Source organism: Cnephaeus nilssonii, assembly GCF_951640355.1.
Source record: "Cnephaeus nilssonii genome assembly, chromosome: 7".
NCBI classification, from domain to species: domain Eukaryota; kingdom Metazoa; phylum Chordata; class Mammalia; order Chiroptera; family Vespertilionidae; genus Cnephaeus; species Cnephaeus nilssonii.
Genome location: NC_137078.1, coordinates 66,467,547 through 66,492,186, shown reverse-complemented (window position 1 = coordinate 66,492,186; position 24,640 = coordinate 66,467,547). Strand labels below are relative to the sequence as shown.

The 24,640-nt window shown below is 43.9% G+C and overlaps 1 protein-coding gene across 1 annotated transcript; it reads left to right on the top strand.

The window, feature by feature from the left end:
• Positions 1-1,052: 1,052 nt before the first annotated feature.
• On the top strand, positions 1,053-22,721 carry LOC307102796 (cytochrome P450 4A11-like). The gene is made up of 12 exons (XM_079776469.1): positions 1,053-1,255; positions 5,749-5,890; positions 6,619-6,663; positions 7,140-7,267; positions 8,505-8,629; positions 8,948-9,102; positions 9,499-9,605; positions 9,691-9,881; positions 9,984-10,117; positions 11,359-11,423; positions 11,565-11,641; positions 21,907-22,721. Exons 1-12 carry the CDS (start codon positions 1,061-1,063, stop codon positions 22,073-22,075), a joined length of 1,533 nt encoding a protein of 510 aa, XP_079632595.1. The 5' UTR covers positions 1,053-1,060; the 3' UTR covers positions 22,076-22,721.
• The last annotated feature ends 1,919 nt before the right edge of the window (positions 22,722-24,640 follow it).

Genomic DNA, 24,640 nt, shown 5'->3' with positions numbered 1-24,640 from the left:
CAAAGGCCTTATCATAGTTTATTTTACTGTTGTTTTGTTGTTGTTTTTACTTTACCTACTAGATTGTGCACTCAAGAAACATTTGCTGAGTAAGTGAATAAATAAATTAATGAATGGGCATTCCTATGCCGTTCTTTTTAAAAATATATATATTTTGTTGATTTTTTTTACAGAGAGGAAGGGAGAGGGATAGAGAGTCAGAAACATCGATGAGAGAGAAACATCGATCAGCTGCCTCCTGCACACTCCCTACTGGGTATGTTCCCGCAACCAAGGTACATGCCCTTGACCAGAATCGAACCTGGGACCCTTGAGTCCGCAGGCTGACGCTCTATCCACTGAGCCAAACCAGTCAGAGCCCTATGCCGTTCTTAGGAAAAAGATTACTATCCCAGCTACAAAAGGAGAAACTGAGGCTAAGAGAGTATCAGTTGCTGACTTCATATGAGGTGAGCCAGACATGGGGCTGAACCTCCTAACCCTAAGGTCAGTATTCTGTCCACCAGCACATTCCCCTTGGGTCACAACTAAATAGGGGACAGAGACAAGCCCTGGGGAAAACTTCAGAGGCAGGTAGGCAGGCAATTTTGGAGACAAGGGAGAAGGATTCTAACCCCAACTTAAGCTGTCAATGGCTGTTTTCCTTTGGCCATTTTACCTATCTGTAACTAGCTTGTAACTCTGGAATAGAAATGATAATGAAATACTGTAACCACACCTACTGAACATTTGATGAACTAGACTGTGATTTCTGGAATTCAGGGTTCAGGTACGTTTTGCTTGCAGCTGCGTCCTGGCACCTAGCATACTGGCCGGCACATAACAGGTGCTCATGAAGTGTTTGTTAGGAAACTGATAAGTGGAAGTGGAAATGTACACAACCATTGTCACTGTCAACTGAAAAAGCTTTTCTTCCTGATCCCAAGATAGCTCCTCCACTCTGGTGGCTCAGCTCTAAGCTCTGCCCTCACCCTTCACCCTCCCCACAGGTGGGTGGGACAAAACTGCCAGACTGGGCTGACGTGGTCAGAGACAGTCAGAGGTCCAGACGCACTGCACCATGAGTGTCTCTGTGCTGAGCCCCACAAGACTCCTGGGCAGTGCCTCTGGACTCCTGCAGGTGGCCTCCCTGCTGGCTCTGGTTCTGCTGCTGCTCAAGGCAGCCCAGCTCTACCTGCACAGGCAGTGGCTGCTCAAAGCTGTCCGGGAGTTCCCGTCCCCTCCTTCCCACTGGCTGTTCGGGCACAACCAGGAGGTAAATGGGAGTGGGACAGGGGAGAGGGAGGGCAAGGAGGGCAGAGGCTCTCAGAGCGAGGTCATGGTCAGCAAGTCTATAGGACAAAGCCTTGTTGTGTGAGAAGCACCTGGCCATGGGGGCAAAACCCAGGTGACCCCTCAGATCGTGGCTCCTCATCCAATGTGCTGGTGTTCTCAGTCTGTCAGATCCTCTTTCCTTAGGTAGGTCTGCAAGCTATTATGTCAGCCAGCCCTTGAGGACAATGGCTGCTCCTTTCTGAATCTCCATGCCCCAGGCTCACAGAACAGAACTTCTCCATGCTTCCCTGCCAATGTGCACTCAATGCCATCCTGTTTGCCTGGCCCTGAGCTTGCCTGGGAGCACAAACATCGTCTCGTGGATCCTTGTCTGTGGGGGTTCATGGCATGTGGGGATGATAGACAGGAATTTAGAGAAGATATCAGGTCCCAGGAAAAGGGATACAATCGGGTGTAGGGGTCCAACCAGCTTGGTTGGCCTGAGACTATAGGGTTTTTCAGACTGGTGACTGCAGTGCTAAAACCAAGTTCCTGGCACATCTGAGCAAGAAGCTTCCAGGATGGTCCCAGGGAAGGAGCACTGGCATCTGCGTCTCACCATTAACTAGAATCTCTTTACCTGCCAGCTCCTATTCTCCATGTCCCTGACCTGTGAGCTCCTTGGGGCTGAGGATATCACACCCCTTTCTTTTTTTTTTTTTTATCACTCCTCTTTCTGTGTGCTCATCCCTAGCACAGAACCTGACACAGAGGCTAGCTTGACTCAGGTGTGCGGACTGACAGAGAAAGGAGCAGCTAGTAGGTTGTGACAGACAGTGCTCCTCAGTCAGCTCTGTTAGCACTAGTCCCTGGGGGGGAGGGCACAGAGTAAAGTGAGGGGGCTGTGTGAAGAGGGGCTCATCCGGGTGTGTGTGTGGGTTGAGCAAGTCTTAGGAGGTGGGATGCGGCAGAAACCTGAGAAGGTTTCAGAGAAGGAGGCCAAGATATTATCAGCAGAGTGGAGCCCCAAATGGGAACTGCTCATATCAGCCACAGAGACAACCAAAGCCCAGTTGCTTCATGCAAATTTGGTACAAAGGACTTCCACATGATTTGTTGATTTGGAGAAACTGTGACTTACGTTGTTGCAGTTGTCACCTCTTTAATCAGGGATTTGACAGAAGGAACCACTCTCATCCTCCAGTGACTTTTCCATACACAGATGGCATTAGATGAGATGTAGACTCAATAATTGGGTAACTAATATTACTCATGGTGTAAATCATCTTTCTAATCCTAAGATACACTGCAGTTAAATTTTCCTTGCTTTTATAATACTGCCCGAGTTTTTCATTTATTCAATATCTCTGTAATTGGCTAAGTCTGTAATTGATTGCCTCATGTTGAATACAGATTGAAGCTAATCTTTCAGGCCAGATGACAAGGGACAAGATGGGCAGTTGACCATGTGGGGCTCCATTTCCACGCTAATTGGGTTGATATCCCACCTCTACACATATTTTATTTTATTTTATATTTCCCATCACCATTCATCCCCTCTTCCAACTCCATCCCCCTCAAAAAAACAGTTGTTTTTGTCTAAAGTTCTTTCTCACTTTTTTGCTCAATCTCTCCAACTCCCACTCCCCACTTCTAACAGAGCTGTTTGACTGCTCTCTATTTAGGAGTCTGTCTCTATTTTGCTTGGTAGTTACATTTGTTCATTAAATTCCACATCTGCATGAAATCATATGGTACATGTCTTTCTCTGACTTGCTTATTTCACTTAACATAATGCTCTACAGGTCCATCCATTCTCTTCTATATGCTTTAAATGCCTGCTCTAAGATTCAATTTCCTCATCTGTAAGTTGGGGATGAAGATGATTATAGCACTCAAGTGAGTTCCTATAATGTTAGAATTGTGCTCGGCACAGACCAAGGCCACCATTACACTCACTCTAATTTGTATGAATTTACAGTAATGTTAATGCCTATAAAGGATAAGCATGTTAAGGTACAAAATCACTGCATTAAGTAGTGATGGAATCCCACAGGGACTATGGAAAGAGGAACTAACATCTTTGGGATGCAAATAACCCAAACTGCCCCATTCCCACCCCCAGCTCTCATGTCCTCCCTCCAAACCAGGAATACAGGCCATGCCAGCAGAGCCCACATCTTAAGATGGCTTGTGTGGCCACATTATTACCTGTCCACCTACTCCCTTTGTGAAAATTTCTTTGTGGGGCAGTTCCCAAGGTCAGCCAGGTGAGGATGACTCCAGGGCAGCACTGCCTGTATTGAGTGGCAGAAACTTGGAGGGCACATGGGCACTGGGTATTTGCCTAGAAATCTGTTACCTCTGCCACTATGGTATCATTCCCTCTATAAGAGCTCCTATTGGCTCCAACCACACATGTTCAGGGGGCTGTAGCATTCCCAACGGGTTGACTGGAGGGTTGTCAGAGCAGTGGATGCCAAATGACCTACATAGGAGAATGGAAATGCAGAACACAATTTACCTCCTTTGGGTCCCCAAAGGGAAGTAATGACAGTGTCCAACAGCAGGTATTTTGGGAAGCTGATGGGCATGGGCACCAAGCAATTAGAAAGAGGGCATGCTACTGTGCTGAAACGGGGTCTTCCAGGCCCCTGATGTGCCAGTAGGAGGGGATCCTAGAGGATCAGGTGACATAGATGGGGTGGTAAGAGGCTCTCACTGGTCAGTCCCCATGTTGGATTAAAGGAGAAGGGCAGCCCCAATAATGAATGTGACCTGAGAGCATGAAGTCTCCTCCTTAAGTCTTTTGAGCAGGACACTTCCCAGGTCACAGCAGGATTGTCTGCCCACCCCCACCCCCACTCGAACACAAGATCTATGTAGCAGGGACTTGTGTTGTTCACCACTGCATCTCCAGCAACTAGAATGGCAACTGACCCAAAGTAAGTACTCAATACATTGTTATCAAATAAATGAATGAGTGAATCACTGTAGTGAAAACATTTTGGGATGTCTTCCCAGCCCACAAGCTCTGAGATCTCTTCCCCAACATGAGTGAGCCCCTGAATTCCCTATTCAACTCCAGCCACAGTTGATTATGAACACCTTGGCCATATTACAATCAGATTTTGGAATAGGATTCACAGTGCCACTCAGACACAATGTGGTAGTATTGCCTAGAAAATTGTCGGGTAGAACTTAGATAAACATTTGGTAAGAAAATGAATGCATGTATGTACAGAGAGAAAGAATGAGAGACTCAGCCCTGGCAACTCTCCAATTCCTGGATCTACCCCTTTCACACCCTGCTGCCTCTGGCCCCTGGGCTCTGTGAAACACCCCAGGGTCCGCAGCCTTCTCTTTATCCCTTTTCTCTTTCTTACATTACCTCGTGATTATATCTTTCAGTTGCAATAAGAATTTTAATTGTGACTCATTCAACCACTCTCCTACACATGTGTTCATTCATTCTTTCTTGCATCTCTAGTTTTTTTAAAAAATAAGGCATGATTCCTAAGAGCCATGCTCTATACAGGCTCTAAGAACACAGAGATTACAGATATTAAAGGTAAGTTTGCCAACATGGGACCAAGCAATTAGAACACTGGGCTGAAATATAATAATAGAGACTACCAGGGAGCTGTGGGAACCCTGGGGTCAACAGGCTTGGGTGTAAACGCAGCTTACCTGGGCATATCGTTTAACAGTTTCCTCATTCTTCAGTGAAACAGGATAAAGTACTAATCTATCCCCAATCATAGGTTTGCCTTGAGCATTACACAATTGTCCTACTTTGTTGGGGCTGCTTAACAAACTGGGTGGCTGAAACAACAGAAATTGAGTGTCTCACAATTCAAATCAAGATGTTGGTAGGGTTGGCTGCTTCTGAAGGCTGTGAAGGAACCATCTGCTCCAGGCCTCTCTCCTTGACTAGCAAACCACGATCTTCTCCATATGGCTCTTCATATCATCTTCCCTCTATGAGTGACTGTTTCTGTCTCCAAACTTCCCACTTTTAATAAGGATAATTATATTGGATTAGGACACACTCTAATGACCTAATTCTAATTTAATTACTCCTATAAAGACCCAATTTTCAAATAAACTAACATTCTGAGGTTCTGGGGATTAAGTCTTCAACATGTGAATTTGAAAGGGACACAGTTCAACCAATAACTCTAATATTTGTGAAAAAGGCTTTACATCACTCAGTCCATAACTATACATTTATCAAACTTGAACTATGTGTAAGATTCTAAAGGCAGTTCTGAGTGAGGCCCAACCAGAAGCCAGAATCTGACCTTAGACCAAGTGTTGATGAAGAGCGAGAATCCAGAACAGAACCTGGCTCATCAGATACAGTTCCAAGCTCATAATAACTGCTGATGGATCCTGAATTATCTCCCTGTGGCCATTCTCCCCTTCACCACCACTCCAAGCTCCACACCTAAAGAGAAAGGTTTTATTGATTTGTTTTTCCCTTGCTTATAGTTCCAAAGGGACCAGGAGCTGCAACAGTTTCAGAAATGGGTAGAGAAATTCCCATGTGCCTGTCCTCGCTGGCTATGGGGGAGCAGAGTCAGCCTCATGGTTTATGACCCTGACTACATGAAGGTGGTCCTGGGAAGATCAGGTGAGACAGAAACCTGCATTGTGGCTGGAGCAGCTCTTTCCTCTTGGGTACATGTTATTTGGGTTGTGAAATTCCAGAATAGTTTGCAGTTCTGCCATCATTACCCGAATCCTCTACCAACTACCCGGCCAGCCCACAAGCCAGCTTAAGGCCAATAATATCTCTCTAAACTGAATGCTTAAACAGATGTGTGAGGCCATTTCTTTCTTTTCCTTCATATTCTCTCTCTCTCTCTCTCTCTCTCTCTCTCTCTCTCTCTCTCTCTCTCTCTCTCTCTCTCCCCTTTCTTAGATTGAGATGATCTGTTATGTAAATTTGCCCAGATCTGAAAAACAATTTGTAAATTAATGACTTAGGTTGGGCACCTTGAAGTGTTGCCTTTTCTGAGGCAAGGGATGACTAAAATTCCACAAATGGTAGGAAGACCAGACTGCTATGTTTTCTCTGGCACTGAGGATGGAACCTATATTTCTGGCAGATTCACCATCCTAGTCCTATTGGTGTTCTGCTGCTGGGACACTGAGTCCTCCTTCCTGACCCACAGTGACTATTAGGACAGAGAGACTTGGGGATGAAAGGCATGTGGGAGGTCATTTGAGACAAACTGCCAGCTGACAATGATTAGGAAGCAATGGCAGCCCGTGTTCTGGGCCACAGCTGCTTCCTGGGGACTGCCTGCCTTGTTTGGTCCCCTCTAGGTTCCTATTATGCCCTACCTTTCCTTTCAGATCCAAAGAATCATGGTACATACAGATTCCTGGCTCCCTGGATTGGTAAGTATGTGTAATCAGGACTGCTGTTCTGCCAGGTAGACTTACCAAGAGCTATCTCTTTGGCTCACAGAGAACAACAGCTAACCAGCACTATATCACCACCCTCATCTCTGAATCAAGCCTGATTTCTCTTCTAATAAAACCTTCACCCCTTCCGGGTGGTGGTGATGACCTCCCTGAAACTCAGCTTCTTCCCATCACTTCTCAGTACTCTCCAATGTTTTCAGGATAATATTCATTTATGATCTTCTATGAATCTGCCCCCCTACTCTATTTCAGCCTTTATCTCACAGCTGTCATGATGACATCTTATTACCTTCCTTTTTGGAAAATTCATCTTTCTGGAATGTACTGGCCTTTCCTGCCTTTGCCCATAATTTGCCTTCTTCTGACACCATTGGTTCCTCCCAAATTGACCCAAGTCATCTTTCTGATTCCATCTCCCCTTCCCCTTCCCACACCTTTCTGTGGTCCAGGATATGGTTTGCTCCTGCTGAATGGGCAGACCTGGTTCCAACACAGGCGGATGCTGACCCCAGCCTTCCACTATGACATCCTGAAGCCCTATGTGGGGCTCATGGCCGACTCTGTCCGAGTGATGCTGGTAAGTCCATCCCTCTCTCACCTGCTTACACCCACTCGCAACACAGCTCATATAGTCCACCTAGGATACGTGTGTCCTTCAGACATCCATCATACACAACTGGCTAGAATAGCATGCTCATATCCCACAATGTGACAGAGCTTCCCAAAAGTGGATGGAACAGGAGGTACCTGGCACCAGCTTGGATCCACACTACTTTGGTCATTGCCAAGAGAGAGCAGAACCATGGTAGAAACAGGGTCTGCTCTCCTCTCACCTCCATGTCTTCAGCACAGTGGACTAGAGCAATAGTCATTCCCCTGGACAATAAGACAAATGGCCACTGGCAGGCCTTGGCAGTGGCAGCTTCAATGACAGGGTGGAAATCCCAGGATGTCCTTCAGGTGGGCTCTGGCCTGGGTGCCAGAGCTTGCTTCAGCATGAAATGGAGCCACTCCATGGAAGGAAATGGAGATTACATTTGCACTCACAGACCCGGATCCTGATCCTACCAGCTATGCTCAGCTAACATTTGATGAAGGGAAGAAATTAAAGTCCCTGATGCCCTATTCTTAGAAGCCCCAGTACTGGTCTCTTAGGTTACCTCTTACCTTAACACATTTGCTACATAGAGTTGGAGTTCACCTGTCCTTCAGGTCTAGCTCAATCTCAGGACAGAGAAGAGTCACTCTTTTTCCTCTGAGTAACAATGTCTTCTGGTCTGGTAAAAGGTGGTTGCCATCATAACTTATTCCAAAAATGAAAACTAATTCAGACTATTATGAGGGAACCTGTTTAATTATATAATCAAACTTTACGAGAATACAGTCCTCACTTTACTAACATTTGCTTTAAGTCTTTTTTTGTTTTTGTTTTGTTGTTGTTGTTGTTATAGTTGTTAATCTGCATCCAAGTGTATTTTTTCCATTGAGTTTTAGAGAGAGTGGAAGGGAGGGAGGGGGGGAGAGAAACATCGATTTGAGAGACACATTGATAGGTTGCCTCCTCCATGGGCCCCAACTAGAACCTGGGATGGAACCTGCAACCCAGGTACATGCCCTTCACCAGGAATTGAACCTGTGACCCTTCAGTCCATGGGAAGATGTTCTAACCACTGAGATTACTGGCCATGGCACTTTACAGTCTTAATATACTACAAATGCCTCTGTTCTGGAAAATAAGGTATCTGGAGAGACAGACAGAGAGCAGAGGTGCCCTGGGGAAGTAGAATAGTTTTAATGTCCACCTCCCACCACAGGACAAATGGGAAGAACTCATCAGCCAGGACTCCCATCTGGAGATCTCTGAACACATCTCCTTGATGACCCTGGACACCATCATGAAGTGTGCCTTCAGCCAGAAGGGCAGCATCCAGACAGACAGGTCAGTGATAATCCTTCAGCTACAGGGTTTTTATTTTTACCCCAAAGCAAGAGTTTTTTAAGACCTCCTGACCACGGACAAATTTCAGTTCAGATCAAAGCTTGACTCAGCCACAGATCTCTAATGCCTGGCACAGGGAGAAGCCTGGTTGCTCATGTCACTTATACAGGACTGCGAGTCTCCAGGACTGTAAGACAGAGCAATGAATGACTCAGTGTCACCTATACCCACTGGGGAAACTCCCACCTAGAGCCCCACTTTACCTCCAGGTCAGAGGCCTCCCAATATCCTAGTCTGTTCTGTATCTCCTCTCTGCAGCAAATCCCAATCCTACATCGAGGCCATTAGGGATGTGAAAAATCTGTTTACTTCTCGAGTGAGGAATTTCTTCTACCAGAATGACATCATCTACTGGCTGACTCCTGATGGCCGCTGGAACCAGCGGGCCTGCCAGCTTGCCCATCAACACACAGGTTAGACCTCCTGGGCTTCTCCCCTCCTTCATCACACACATCTCAAAGGCACTGACCCTCAGGAAGAGTCTGACCTCTCCTGACCTTTGGGACCAAGATGTCAGGGGGCAAAGGACTGTGTGAGAGTTTGTATGTCTCACCATATTGGTGATGTCACCCCCTCCAAGCAGCATTCAAGCAGAGCTTACTTCATGTGTGTGCTATTGAAGGGAAGCCTGACTTGCAATCAGATGGTGCTAGATCTCACACTCCTCATGTGCACACTCACTCCCACACTCATCCTGATTCACTGGCATCCATATTGGAGCAGGGTGGAGAGCAGATGGGGTCACTGTGGGTTGCTCTTTCTGGGCATCCAGTGCTCAACTCTTCCTTGGAACCACTGTTCTGGGACAGACAAAGTGATCAAGCTGAGGAAGGCACACCTACAGGAGGAGGAAGAGCTGGAGAAGATCAGGAGAAAAAGGAACTTGGATTTCCTGGACATCCTCCTCTTTGCCAGAGTGAGTGTCTGCAGGAGGGGCCTGAGGCTTTGACCAGAAGGGCAGAAGAAGAGGCAAGCAGTTTACTCTCACTTTCCTTTTCCAGATGAAGAATGGAAGTAGCTTGTCTGACAAGGACCTCCGTGCTGAAGTGGACACGTTCATGTTTGAGGGCCATGACACCACAGCCAGTGGCATCTCCTGGATCCTCTATGCTCTGGCTTCCCACCCAGAGCATCAACAGAGGTGCCGCAAGGAGATCCAGAGCCTCCTGGGGGATGGTGCCTCCATCACCTGGTGAGTGCTCAGGAGATGGGAGAGCCCTGCCCACACAGCTAGACAAGAAGCCCTGGTCTGCTGGGCCATGCCTGCCCTCAGATTGGGATTCATTTATTTCAGGGATCACCTAGATCAGATGCCCTACACCACCATGTGCATCAAGGAGGCACTGCGACTCTATCCGCCTGTACCAGCTGTTGGCAGAGAGCTCAGCAAGCCCATCACCTTCCCTGATGGACGCTCCTTACCTAGAGGTCTGAACTTCACCACACTCGCTAACCCAGGAATTCTGCAAGAACCCATGGCAGACCAGATCCACATGTCCTAGAGCAGTTCTGAACCTCTCTGGTTTAGTTTCTTTATCATTAATTGGATGCTTACTATATAGTTTAGATGAAGAATATGAAATGCCTGGCACTGAGTTGGACCACAGCAGAAGTTCAATAAATATTAGTTCTCCTTCCAACTCAGAGAGAAGAAATCATTCACCTAAATAGGGTCCATGCCAATATGACACCTCACATGAAGAGAATCCTAAGCATTATCATTCTCCAGGACTAGCATTCCATCACATGTAGGATGCATGGTTTTATAATGCTACAGTAATTCCATTCTATGGCACTGATGCTCTATGATTCTAACACTGCATGTTCCCATCCCAATGCCAGATTACAAGACTCTAGGGGCAATTCTGTCTGTGTGGTCACGTCAATTTTAAAATCCACCATAATTGGGATAATATGTGCATAACTCCTTTTTGACAAATGCAAAGCACTGTATAAATGGCAGTTAATATAATACTGAATACTGACTCAGTCCATGGAATCTTCCTCACCAGGAAATGTTGGACTCTGTTGTGGCTTTTGGAATTTCACTCTAATATTCTAATTCTCTCAGGGGTAGGTGTAAATATGGTTTCTTTCTTATGGGATCTAAGTGAATGAGGGAGATCAGAAAATCCACTGTCATGGGGCTGATGGGCCAGTCCCTAAGGAGCCCTCAGGTTGCTGTCAGAGAACAACTGATGATCAGATCTGAGAACGCTGCCATGGTTGAAGCCACCCCTTAGCTCACCTTTGGTCTGAATTCCAACCTTGCCACATTCTTGCTGTGTGATCATAGGCAAGTTATTCAGCCTCTCTGAAGCTCAGGTGTCTCATCTGAACAATGGGAATATTAGCACCCTCCTTGGAAGGTTGTTGTGAGGATAGATGAGTTAAAGGGACTCATGGATGGCACTTGATAAATGTGAGTTTTACCTTGAATTGCTCCAAAAGTAGGCCTTCACTTCTTTCTTCCCCCTCCTCACACCTGGGTCATGGTTATAGACTCCTAATGTATGCACATGTGCTTTGCCATGTCCACCCCACCTCTATTGCAATAGGATCAGTCCAGTCAGAGTGACTATCATTGTGGCTCCCAAGCTTTTTGTGCATGCACCTGCCCCCTGCTGGCATGTGTATAATCAGTCTTCTCTCCTCTCCCTGCCCAACAGGAATCCATGTCTCACTTAACTTTTATGCACTTCACCATAATCCGAAGGTGTGGCCTAATCCAGAGGTATGTTGGCTGTGGGAGGGAGGATGGGCTGTGAGAGGGAGGATGAGCTGATCTCTCTAGACAATACCTCCTTCTGTGCCCTCATGTATTGGATGGAGGGACTTGACCTTACCTGTCCTGGCCCTACTGCTCTCTCTGCAGGTGTTTGACCCTTCCCGTTTTGCACGGGGTTCTGATTCACACAGCCATGCTTTCCTGCCCTTCTCAGGAGGATCAAGGTGAGGCATAATGTACTTGAGTGGTGTGCATCACCGAGGGCATACCTTGACGATTGTGACCTACATATATATGTGGTGTCTGCTGTTATGCCCTGGTATATTATTGTGTTGAGAAGAAGGTATTTTTCTATATGTACAAAAGAAAGGTGGCATTTCAGGGCATGGCACAAACACTTAATCCACTGATTTTTCTCTCAAAAGCTATTGATTGTCATCTTTTTGCTTTTTGCCAATGTTGGACTGTGTAGACAGTGGAACGATGGTATATAAATCCCACTTCATATATAGAATTTTGCCTACTGGAAATGTCATGGTTATGTGAATGTTAACATGAAGTCCAACTTTTTTTTTGTTCATTTTTTTATTAAGGTATTATATGTGTACATATCTTACCATTGCCCCCCCCCCACCCCACTCCCATATATGCCCTCACCCCCCAGAGTTTTGTGTCCATTGGTTATGCTTATATGTATGCATACAAGTCCTTTGGTTGATCTCTTATCTCCCCCACCTCTCCCTAACCTTCCCACTGTAATTTGACATTCTGTTTGATGCTTTACTATCTCTGAATCTATCTTTTTGTTCAACAGTTTATAATTTTCTTTATTATCCATAAATGAGTGAGATCATGTGGTATTTTTCTTTCATTGACTGGCTGATTTCACTTAGCATAATGTTCTCCAATTCCATCCAGGTTGCTGTAAATGGTAAGAATTCCTTCTTTTTTTTAATGGAAGCATAATATTCCATTGTGTAGATGTACCATAGTTTTCTGATCCAGTCATCTGCTGATGGGCACCTAGGCTGTTTCCAAATCTTAGCTATTGTAAATTGTGCTGCTATGAAGATAGGTGTGCATATATCCTTTCTTGTTGGTGTTTCCAGTTTCTTAGGATATATTCCTAGGAGTAGGATTACTGGGTCAAATGGGAGTTCCATTTTCAGTTTTTTTGAGGAAAGTCCATACTGTTCTCCACAGTGGCTGCACCAGTCTGCATTCCCACCAGCAGTGCACGAGGGTTCCTTTTTCTCCGCATCCTCGCCAACACTTGTTGTTTGTTGATTTGTTGATGATAGCCATTCTGACAGGTGTGAGATGGTACCACATTGTCATTTTGATTTGCATCTTTCAGATAATTAGTGACTTTGAGCATGTTTTCATGTGTCTCTTGGTCTTCCTTCTGTCTTCTTTTGAAAAGATTCCATTTAGGTCCGCTGCCAATTTTTTTTATTGGATCATTTATCTTCTTTTTATTAAGTTTTATAAGCTGCCTATAGATGTTGGAGATTAAACCTTTATTAGTGATAACATTTGCAAATATGTTCTCCCACACAGTGGGATTTCTTGTTGTTTTGTTGATAGTTTCTTTTGCTGTGCAGAAGCTTTTTATTTTGATGTAGTCCCATTTGTTTATTTTCTCTTTACCTTCCATTGCCCTAGGGGCAGTGTCAGTGAAGAAGTGCTTTTGGCATATGTCTGAGATTTTGCTGCCTGTGGATTCCTCTAGTATTTTTATGGTTTTCCGTCTTATATTTAAGTCATGTATCCATTTTGAGCTTATTTTTGTGTATGGTGTAAGTTGGTGATCTAGTTTCATTTTTTTGCATGTATCTGTCCAATTTTCCCAACGCCATTTATTGAAGAGACTCTCTTGACTCCATTGTATGTTCATGCCTCCGTTGTCAAATATTAATTGAGCATAGTGGTTTGGGTTGATATCTAGATTCTCTATTCCATTCCATTGATCTATATGTCTGTTCTTGTGCCAGTACCATGCTGTTTTGAGAACCGTGGCTTTGTAATACAGCTTGAAATCTGGTATTGAGATCTCTCCTACTTTATTCTTCTTTCTCAGGATTGTTGTGGCTATTCGGGGTCTTTTTTATTCCAGATGAATTTTTGGAGAGTCCTTTCTAGGTCTGTGAAATATGCTGTTGGTATTTTAATGGGGAGTGCATTGAATCTATAGATTGCTTTGGGTAGTATGAACATTTTAGTGATGTTGATTCTACCAATCCATGAACATGGTACGCTCTTCCATCTGTTTACGTCTTCCTCTATCTCTTTTTTCAGTGTCCTGTAGTTTTCCGCGTATAGTCTTTTACCTCCTTAGTTAAGTTTATTCCTAGGTATCTTAATTTTTTTGGTGCGATGGTAAATGGGATTGCCTTTTTAGTCTCTCTTTCTGTAAGTTCACTATTGGTGTATAGAAATGCCATAGATTTCTTGGCGTTAATTTTGTATCCTGCTACATTGCCGAATTCATTTATTAAGTCATTAGTTTTTTGATAGAGTCTTTCGGGGTTTTTTATGTACAATATCATGTCATCTGCAAATAAGGACAGCTTTACTTCTTTTCCAATTTTGATGCCTTTTATTTCTTCTTCTTGTCTAATTGCAATGGCTAATACTTCCAGTACTATGTCAAATAGGAGTGGTGAGAGTGGGCATCCCTGTCTTGTTCCTGTTCTTAGGGAAAATGGTTTTAGTTTTTGCCCATTGAGTATGATGTTAGCTGTGGGTTTATCATATATAGCTTTTATTATGTTGAGGTATGATCCTTCTATTCCCACCTTGTTGAGAGTTTTTATCAAGAAAGGGTGTTGGATTTTGTCAAATGCTTTTTCTGCATCAATTGATATGACTATGTGATTTTTGTCTCTCAGTTTGTTTATGTGATGTATCACGTTTATTGACTTGCGGATATTGTACCATCCTTGCATTCCTGGGATAAATCCTACTTGGCCATGGTGTATGATCTTTCTGATGTACTGCTGCATCTGATTTGCTAGAATTTTGTTGAGGATTTTGGCATCTATATTCATAAGGGATATTGGCCTGTAATTCTCTTTCATTGTGTTGTCTTGATCTGGTTTTGGGATTAGGGTAATGCTGGCTTCATAGAATGAGCTTGAAAGTGTTCCTTCCTCTTGAATTTTTTGGAATAGTCTGAGGAGGATAGGTTTTATTTCTTCTTTGAATGTTTGGTAAAACTCCCCTGTGAAGCCATCTGGCCCTGGGCTTTTGTTTGCTGGAAGCTTTTTGATGACTGCTTCAATTTCTTCCATAGTTACTGGCCTATTGAGCTGTTTAGATTCTTCCTGATTTAGTTTTGGAAGGTTATATTTTTTCTAGGAATATGTCCATTACCTCCAGGTTGTACAGTTTGTTGGAATAGAGTTGTTCATAGTATTTTGAAACAATCCTTTGTATTTCGGCGGTACTGTTGTTATTTCACCTCTTTCATTTCTGATTTTGTTTATTTGGGTCCTCTCTCTTTGTTTCTTGGTGAGCCTGGCTAGAGGTTCATCAATCTTGTTTATCCTTTCAAAGAACCAGCTCTTGGTTTTGTTGATCTTTTGTATTGTTTCTTTGTTCTCTATGTCATTTATCTCCACTCTGATTTTTATTATTTCCTTCCTTCTGCTTACACTGGGCTTTTCTTATTGCTCTCTTTCTAACTCTTTGAGTTGTAGGGTTAGGTCATTTATTACCATTGTTTCTTGTTTTTTGCAGTAGGCTTGTAGAGCTATGAACTTCCCTCTCAATATTGCTTTTGCTGTGTCCCATAGGTTTTGGATTGTTGTGTTTTCATTGTCATTTGTTGCCATGATGTTTTTTTATTTCTTCCTTGATCTCCCTGGTAACCCAGTCATTGTTTAATAGCATGCTGTTTAGTCTCCATGTGTTTGATTTCTTTGGATTGTTTTTATTGTAGTTGATTTTCAGTTTTATGCCACTGTGATCTGAGAAGATGCTTGATATGATTTCTACCTTCTTGAATTTGAAGAGACTTTGCCTATGTCCCAATATATGGTCTATCTTTGAAAATGACCCATGTGCACTTGAGAAGAATGTATATTCTGTGGCTTTGTGGTGAAATGTTCTGAAGATGTCAATTCCATCTGGTCTAGTGAGTCATTTAGGATTGCTGTTTCTTTGCTGATTTTTTGTTCAGAGGATTTGTCCAATGGTGATAGTGGGGTATTAAAGTCTCTGACTATGATTGTATTGCTGTTAATCTCTCCCTTGATATCCTCCAGGAGTTTTTTTATGTATTTGGGTGCTCCTGTATTGGGTGCGTATATGTTTACCAGAGTTATTTCTTCTTATTGGATTGCTCCCTTTAGTATTATGAAATGGCCTTCGTTATCTCTTGTTATGTCCTTCACTTTGAGATCTAATTTGTCAGATATAAGTATTGCTACCCCAGCTTTTTTTTCATTTCCGTTCGCCTGGAAAACCTTTTTCCATCCCTTCACCCTCAGTCTGTATGCGTCTTTTTTTCTGAGGTGGGTTTCTTTTTTCTTTTTAAAATATATTTTATTGATTTTTCACAGTGAGGAAGAGAGAGGGATAGAGAGTTAGAAACATCGATGATAGAGAAACATTGATCAGCTGCCTCTTGCACAACCCCTACTGGGGATGTGCCCGCAACCAAGGTACATGCCCTTGACCGGAATCGAACCTGGGACCTTTCAGTCCGCAGGCCAACGCTCTATCCACTGAGCCAAACCGGTTTCGGCTGAGGTGGATTTCTTGTAGACAGCAGATAAACAGGTCTTGTTTTCTTATCCACTCTGTTACCCTATGTCTTTTGATTGGGGCATTTAACCCATTTACATTTAAAGTTATTAAAAAAAATAAAGTTATTATTGATAGGTACTTATTTGTCGCCATTTTTATTCTATACCCCTGTGTTCCTTCTTCACTTCCTATTTCTTTCTTTTCTTTCTTTCTTTCTTTCTTTCTTTCTTTCTTTCTTTCTTTCTTTTTTTTTTTTTTTTTACAGCAGACCCTTTAGCATTTCTTGCATTGCTGGTTTGGTGGTGATAAATTCCCTTAGTCCTTTTTTGTCTGTGAAGCTTCTGATTTCATCTTTAATTTTGATTGATAGTCTTGCTGGGTACAGTATTCTTGGATTGAGAACCTCCCTTTGCATGACTTTGTATATTTCATTCCATTCCCTTCTGGCCTGATGAGTTTCTGTTGAGAAATCAGTTGCTAGTCTGATGGGGGTTCCTTTGTATGTAACTTTCTGTCTCTCTCTGGCCGCTTTTAAGATTCTTTGTCGTTGGTGTTTGCCAATTTAATTATAATGTGCCTTGGCGTCGGTCTTTTGAGGTTCATTTTGCTTGGGACTCTGTGAGCTTCTTGGATTTGTGTGGGTTTTTTCTTCCCTATATCAGGAAAGTTTTCTGTCATTTCTTCAAACAGGTTTTCTATTCCTTGCTCAGTTTCCTTTCCTTCTGAAACCCCTATTATGCGGATGTTGTTTTGTTTAGTGTTGTCCCAAAGTTCCCTTAGGCTCTCCTCCTGCTTTTTAATTTTTTTTTTCTAGAAGCTGCTCTACTTGGGTATTTTTTTCCATCTTGTCTTCTAGCTCACTGATGCGGTCCTCTGCTTCTTCTAGTCTACCCTTGATGCTTTCTATTGAGTTCTTTACAGTAGCGATGTCATTTTTCATTTCTTCTTGGTTCTTCTTCATTTCCTCTTGGTTCTTACTCATATTGTCGAATTTGTCTTCCATTCTTTTCAGCCACCTTATGACCATTTCTCTGAATTCTTTCTCTGATAGGTTGCTGGCCTCTAATTCGTTTACTTTCTTTTCTGGTGATGCCTGCTTTTCTTTCATATGCGGACTGTTTCTTTGTCTCCCCATGGTCTCTCTTCTCCAGATGTCTGGTTATGTAGTTCTCTCTCTCCTGCATTGATTTAAAGGCACAAAATACAACACAACCAGGTACAACACACAAGGCACTGAACAGTGATGTATTCACGATATTGATAACCTCCAATAAAGGTGACCACCAGAGTAAGGCAAATTAGGGGATAGGAGAGAAAGAAGAGTAAAAAGAAAGAAAAAGGAAAAAAAAGGATTGTCAAAGTGAAATTGGGAAAAGGAGGAAAAAAATAAGGAGACTAGAACGAGACTAAGAGAGAAAAGAGGAACAAACTATATATATGGGGAGAAAACTCCAATAGAACAACCACTAATCACAGCAAATGCCAGCAACAAGTACCTAGAGATTAATACAACCTACAACACCAACTAATATCAAGTGAGGCAAGGGAAAACAGAAGTAAACAAACAAACAAAAACACAGCAAACAAAAAAAACACACAAAAAGAATAAGCAAAACAATCTCACAAAAAAGCATAAAAATTCGATATAATCAACATTCAAGCAAACAACAATAAAAGGACAGAGATAAAAACAGTTTTTTTGGTTTGTTTTTTTGATAGTTAAGACAGTGAAGAGAGAGGTGTGTATGGACTTGGAGCAGGGGATTGGAAATTACATATATAAGTAGGGTGAAATTTTAGCAGGGGGTACACAGAAAGGATAGGGAAAATCTAGAGCAGGAAAGGGTTAAAATAAACAGTACACCAAAAGGAGGAAGGTAGAGTGATGGCATAAAGATAGAGTTGAGATAGAATAGAATGATGGTGAAGGAAAGATGAAAATAGGCTGTAGAACACTAATCCAGAAGTAAAATAAAGAGAAAATAAAATGGCACTTAAAAAAAATAATAATAATAAAAAATAATAAATAAAATAAAAAAGGTAAAATAGTAGTAGTAATAATGCTGGTTGCAAATAAAAATGTAATAATTAAAAAGGTAAAATCAAGTGAGGAAAAAAGAAAAAATAGTTTCTTAAGTAAATGATGCAAAAAATGAAAATAAAAAAATTTAAAAAAATTTTTAAAAATAAAATAAAATGTGCAGTAGTGAAGGTCATTCACTTCCTCTATTGTTCTGTTTGGCACACCTGTTTCCCAGTCTGGACAGTATTTCAGTTCCCTGCGTTTCACTGCTCCTCAGTGTTGTAATCCTGTCCTGATTTTTAAGCAGGTAGTGTCTTAATTTCTGGTATTCCCTTATTTTTGATTACGCTAGGGTCAATTTGTAAATCAGCCTCTGGGTGGCAGTGTTTCTGGGTTGACTTCAAGGACTCTAAGGCCTCTCTAGCCTTTTTTTTCTCTGTGGCACCGAATACCAGTTTGCGGAGATCAGCGGGCAAGTTCAAGCAGACTGCACACCCCTGAAACTCCCAGGCTATCCCTCCGCAACAGATCAAAATGGGTTGCTCTTTAGAGATCTCCCCTGTTAGCAGCTCTGAGTACCCCCTTCCACAATCACGGGTCACACCGGCCCCAACAGCTGCGGACTTCTCCAAGCCGACCTCCCTGGTCCTCCAGCTCCCGCAGTGCGCGTGCGTTTCTCTCTCCTGCTGGGACTACAGACCTCACCCTTTCCCCGGTGAAATCTGACCTTTCTGTGGTGAAGTGAAGAGCTCCTCTGAGTCCAAACGTTCGCACCACCTGGGACCGGTGCTCTGGGGCTCACAGCTGTTCTGCGGTCGCCACAGTTATTGATTTTCAGGCCTCCCACAAGATCCACTTTCCCTTTCAAGATGGCGAGATTTCCCCGTCCGAGCCCGTAGCTCCTGGAAGGAACCCAGCCTCAGTGGGGGCTTCCCTGTCAGGGGAACCCCGTCCAGCAATCCCCACACTCTCCTGGGGTTCAGTTGTCCCTTAGCTTGCCACCAAACACTGCCCATGCGACCCTCAGCTGTTCTTTCTGCTCCAGGATAAGACTGGGAACATGTCTGTCTATTCTGCCACCATTTTCTCCTCCATGACGTCCAATTTTTGTTGGAAGACTGCAAAAATAGAGAGGCACACATTGGCCCAAAACTCCCCAAATGACTACTTTCCCAATGGCCTACCATAATTCAGTGTCAGTCATTGTTTTAAAGTTCAGTGATTCTAGCAATTTTCTCACTTCAAGAATATGACTTCTCAGAGTTAAAAGTTTTTTACACAAATTAAACTTCAGATTGCTTTTCTCAGCTATCAGTAATATTAAAAAGGGTTTTTTTCTCTTCCCTCAGTGCAGTCCAGGAACTGCCTTTTCTACTTCACTGATCTGTCACTCACTGTATCTGTGATATTTGCATGTGTTTGAATTTCTAGCACCTTCCTTGTCCTAACTGCTCAAGCCCTAATCATGAAAGGCCTACTAGCCATTTGAAGAGAGTTTCACTCCAATGTGTGACTCTCCAATTTTTCAGACTATCCTACAAAAGCTTCACTGTACATTGATACTCACGGAAATGTGACTAATATATTGATATTCGCATAAGCATGGTTTGTATATTGATATGCACAAAAGCATGAATACTTTCCCCGGACAAAATTCTTTATAGAAAGTGGGTTGTATATAGCAAAGTTCCAAAGTTTACACAGTCCAACCTTGGCAAAAAGCATAAAAAGGAGGACAATCACTGCTTTGAGAGAAAACCCACTACTTTGCATATGACATATAGCATTTGAAAGGCTCCTGGTGTGTAAAATATAAGGCATATCCGAAACAACTGAAACAGAGTTGGACGAGTATACTCCAGAATGCCTGCTGTTTGAAAATCTGCAAAGGCTACAGAAGTCCCCCTGTAAAATAGTAACTTCCATAAACTTTGTACTTGGTTACTAAAAATAAGCTTTTTCTGCCCTACCTGCTTTGGCTCAGTAGTTAGAACGATGGCCCCGGGACTGAAGGGTGACAGGTCGATTCCCGTCATGGGCACACACCTTGGGTGCAAGCAATCCACATTGATGTTTTCTCTCTGTGTCTCTCCCCAACCCTTCCACTCTCTCTGAAAAATCAATGGGCAAAAATCACTTGGGTGAGGATTAACAAAACCAAAAAAAAAAAAAAAAAATGGGGGCGGGGGTTGCAAAAAACAAACTTTTTCTAAATCCGTAAGTCTATGAATTCTTCAGATGGGAATCAACTTTTACAGAACACACTTTTTTTCAAATTGTTCTTTCAGAGATTGATTAGCTGTACCATTTGGTTTCTCCCAGGATTGAGTCCTTCCTCATAGACCTTGGCTTGAAGTCATGTGCCTGCCACTAGAGGGCAGGAGAGCACTAGGCAGCTCAATCCCTAGCTCAGAACTCAGATTTACTTTTTTCCCCCTTCTTCCAGTGTTAATTTACTTTTTTAATTCAACTGATTTCATTCAAATATAAATGTATCTTAAGTCTCTGTCTGTGTGCCAAGTCCTGTTCTAGGATATGGGAAAGATACTGTCTCAGTCTCTAGGAGTTCACAGTCAAGAAACAAATGCCTCTACTCACAACACAATATTCATTCATCCTTTCACTCACTCATACACTCATTGAGCACACTGTTGAACATTCCATGTTTCTTGAACTGTCTAGGGCACTGGATGGTGAGGTATTCTTAAGTAAAACACTAAATAAAACACTAATGCTGCTCTGGAGGTTCTGGGAGGAAGGGGTACTGCTAGCAGAGGGATGAAGATGGCATGTCATTGGGATCAGACTTGAACATGTGGCAGGCAGAGGTGCAGGGAGGGCATTCTCTGTGATCTCAACAGCATTAACTGAGTTAGGAAGTGGAACTGGACAGGTAAGAGGTAAGTGACGCAACCCATCAAGGGCTTTGATGTCAGCTGTGGCATTGGACATGTCCTACCTGTGATTGGAGGCCGAGAAGGAGTTGAGTTGGACAGTAGCTTCAGTGAAGGTTAGAGAAGGCAGGGAGACAGAAAAGTCCAGGTGAGGAGACTGATGGATGTCAAGGAGGGACATATCTGCAGTAGAATAGGAAGGCTACAGAAGCTGTTTGACTGAGGGGATGAGTGAGAGGCAGGAGTCTGGACCATTCATTGGGAGGCAGGTGGTGCAACTAGTTGAACCTCCCTATTCCCTGATTATCCCAGGAAACTCTCCTGTTGCATTTCTGATTTCTTTACAATACTCAAATGTCTCCTTCTCTTTGAGGATCAATGTCCCAGTGTGTGCCCCTAAGAAGTGGGGAACTAAGTGTGGTGAACACCTTACTCCATGTCATGGCCTCAACATTGTGAAACCAGAAACTGTTGTGGAAGGAGTGACCCAATTAATAATTACCTTTGTAGGTAATTATTCACTTGACTTGACTTGGTGGCTTAAGTCACTGACCAGCCCCTAACAGGATTTCATGCCTACTGAGAAAAGAAGTAGGAGTTAGGAGCTACTTCTGGAAGAGAAGTCAAAGTTCAGGGGCAGAATGTGAAGCAAGACTTGTGGGGTAGAAGCATGCATGACCTAAAAGGAAGGGGATTGGATTGACTCACATCAGAATGTCCTGTTCCTGGCAAGAGCACAGTGACAAATGCCTGCCCAGCTGAAAACAGGATTTGATACCGTTTTTCATATTGTTTTCCTCATATTCTCATCTTGGTCCAGGAACTGCATTGGGAAGCATTTCGCCATGAATGAGCTGAAGGTGGCCGTAGCCTTGACCCTGCTTCGCTTTGAGCTGGCAGCAGATCCTCTCCAAGCCCCCATCCCCCTCCAAAAAATCGTCTTGGATTCCAAGAATGGGATCCACCTGCAGCTCAGAAAGCTCCTCTAGTCCTTATTCGGACAAGGGCAAGCTCTGAGGAACTCCTTCCTGCCCTTTCCTGTCTATCTCCCCAATTCCTGCTTTCCATGTGCACACCTGCCCTTCTACCTGATGTCCTCCCTCTGATCCTCTGCCTGTCTGCCCCTCTGTGCTTTTCACTTTCTTCCTGCTTCTCCTTCTCTGAATTAGTCTCCTTTAGCTGCTATAATAACTTATCACAGCCTCAGTGACTAAGAACACACAAATTTCTACTCTTAGAGTTCTGGAGTCAGATGTCTGACATGGGTTTCACTGAACACAACCAAGGTGTGGGCAGGGCCACCCAACCTCCAGGGCTCTAGGAGAGTTTCCCTGTCTTTGTCTTTCCAGCATCTAGAGCTGCATTATTACTTCTTTGGCTCCTGGAGCCATCCTGCATATTCAAATCCAGCAGCATCATCAAATGTCTCTTTGCTTCTGTCTTCACATTGCCATCTCTTTTATGAGGACATGCGTGATTACATGGGCTACTCAGATGAAACAGGACATAGTCACACCTGGCAGGGAATAGACCGTGGACATCTGGGGAGCCATCTTCAGCCTAATTGGTCCCCGTTTGACTACCATCAGTTTGTGTTCCCGGTGGCCTTCTGTGTGTTTCCTACCCATTTGTCATCTCCACACCCTCTTCTTCTTTCTTCCTCTTTGGAATAAAGTTTACAATGTCATGTGATGTGCCTGTCTTTTCTTTATCTCCTTTGTCTTCCCTTTCCTGCCACATTTGGTGACTATGTGGTTGATGGTCCCCTGAACCTGGGCTCTCTATTCCCTTTCTATTTCTCCATCAGCCTCTCAACCCAGCCCTGTTCACTTGCTGGTTCTGAACGTAAGTCCTCCCCTTATCTAACCCCATGCCATTCCTAGGTCAGGGTCCTGGATGCCATAGACAGACCTCCCGGCACACCTCCTGTTGCAGTGGGATGCCTATTTCTGCCTTGCTGAAGGCCTTCTCCTCCAACCAGGCTCTCCCTCCCAGTCCCCTGGCCTCCCAGGTCACTGCTCTAAGAAGGGGCAGGGTGGACATGCAGTGTTTGACTGAGATACAGAGCAGGAATGTGAGCTGGGAGCATCCTGTAATGGATCTTTGGCAGGTCCCTGGACATCAGGTGGTGCAGAAGGATTTAGTGGCCATGCTAAGAGAGTGCAGGATAATGGGAATTTGGAATTCTGGGTAGTCAGCCATATCAAATGCTCTAACCACAGAATTTCACAGGAGTTAAGGGAGGGACCAAGAAGTGATCCTGCTGGCTTCAGACAATGGGAGAAACCCAGGCTGAGTTCATACTTTCATGCACATCTGCATGACACATACATGGAGACACTCCTGTGCAGCCACACCATGTGTGCTCTCACACCACACTCTCTCCACACACTCATGCCACAAGTGCCTGGGATCAGAGAGGGAGCAAGGTGTGTTAGAGAGCTGAAAGGATGGAGTGGAATTCATCTTGGTGCTCTCCCCAACCTCTGTCCTCCCCTCCCACTTGGAGTCTCTGCTTTCCCTCTAGCTCCAGAACTCTCAGCTCTATTTCTCACCAACACATTCCTTCAGACAGAGTCAACACTACCTATGGATTCTTGGTCAAAGAATCCAGAAACTGAAGGCTCAGCTCACGTGTCTCCCTGATGAGCATCTTGAGAGGGTCCTTCCCTTAATATTGAAGTAGGATAATGACTTCCTCCAATCCTGCCTCACAGGCCTTCTGACAGTCTAAAGATAAGAAAAGGAGACAAGTCTTAAAGTTGGGCTCCACCCATAGGCCAGGGTTGATTATGACCACTGGGCTCAGATCCCAGGTAACAGCTTTGAAACTATCTTCACTTGTGCATAGAAAGGTCTATCCAGGCCCAGGACAGAGAGAGAGGTTGCTGGTATGGTGAACACTCTGGCTAGGTCTCTGCATCCCAGCTTTAGGTGGGCAAGAAGGTCTAGGTCTTAACAGGGCTTTGCAGGAGCAAGCAGGTGTCCATGGCCAACCTTCCAAGACTGTGGCCTTCTTCTGAGAGGGGAGGCATCAATATCAGGAAAGATGTGTCTCAAGATGGTCCATCCCAGGGCAACATAGAAACATCCCCACATCCCAGGGCTATAATTCTCCTCTTGTGACCATCCCATGGCATCAGGTGCCCTCCCTTCCATACATGTCTAATTCTTGGACTAGAGCTCACTAATGGCCTTAGATCTTGAACCCTAGAGGTATATGTCGCCTTCAAGCAGCTGCTGCAGGGACTACTGGGGAAGGATCTCTGATTTCTCTTGTGGCCCCAGCCTGAGGTGCTCCCAAAAATTCTTTCTTTACACCTCATACCTCACCCAGCCTCAAGGCCTGATTTAAGCACCAAATCTTCCAGGAAGCTCTGCTCTATCATTCTGCCACCTTCCCCAGCCAAAGCCCATACACCCAGAGCATCAGGTGACTGTGACACAGACATTGAAAAGGACATGAGAGCCACACAGATCCATCTCAGGAGGGCAGAAGACATACCTGTGAAATCATACTCCATATTTGTTTACCTTTGCAGTGGTTACCTGGG

Excerpts from the sequence above, each read along its gene's own strand:
- LOC307102796 (XM_079776469.1), top strand. The coding sequence starts at position 1,061 with ATGAGTGTCTCTGTGCTGAGCCCCACAAGACTCCTGGGCAGTGCCTCT. Across the intron at positions 1,256-5,748 it reads TGTTCGGGCACAACCAGGAG|TTCCAAAGGGACCAGGAGCT; the intron begins GTAAATGGGAGT and ends CCTTGCTTATAG. Across the intron at positions 7,268-8,504 it reads ACTCTGTCCGAGTGATGCTG|GACAAATGGGAAGAACTCAT; the intron begins GTAAGTCCATCC and ends CTCCCACCACAG.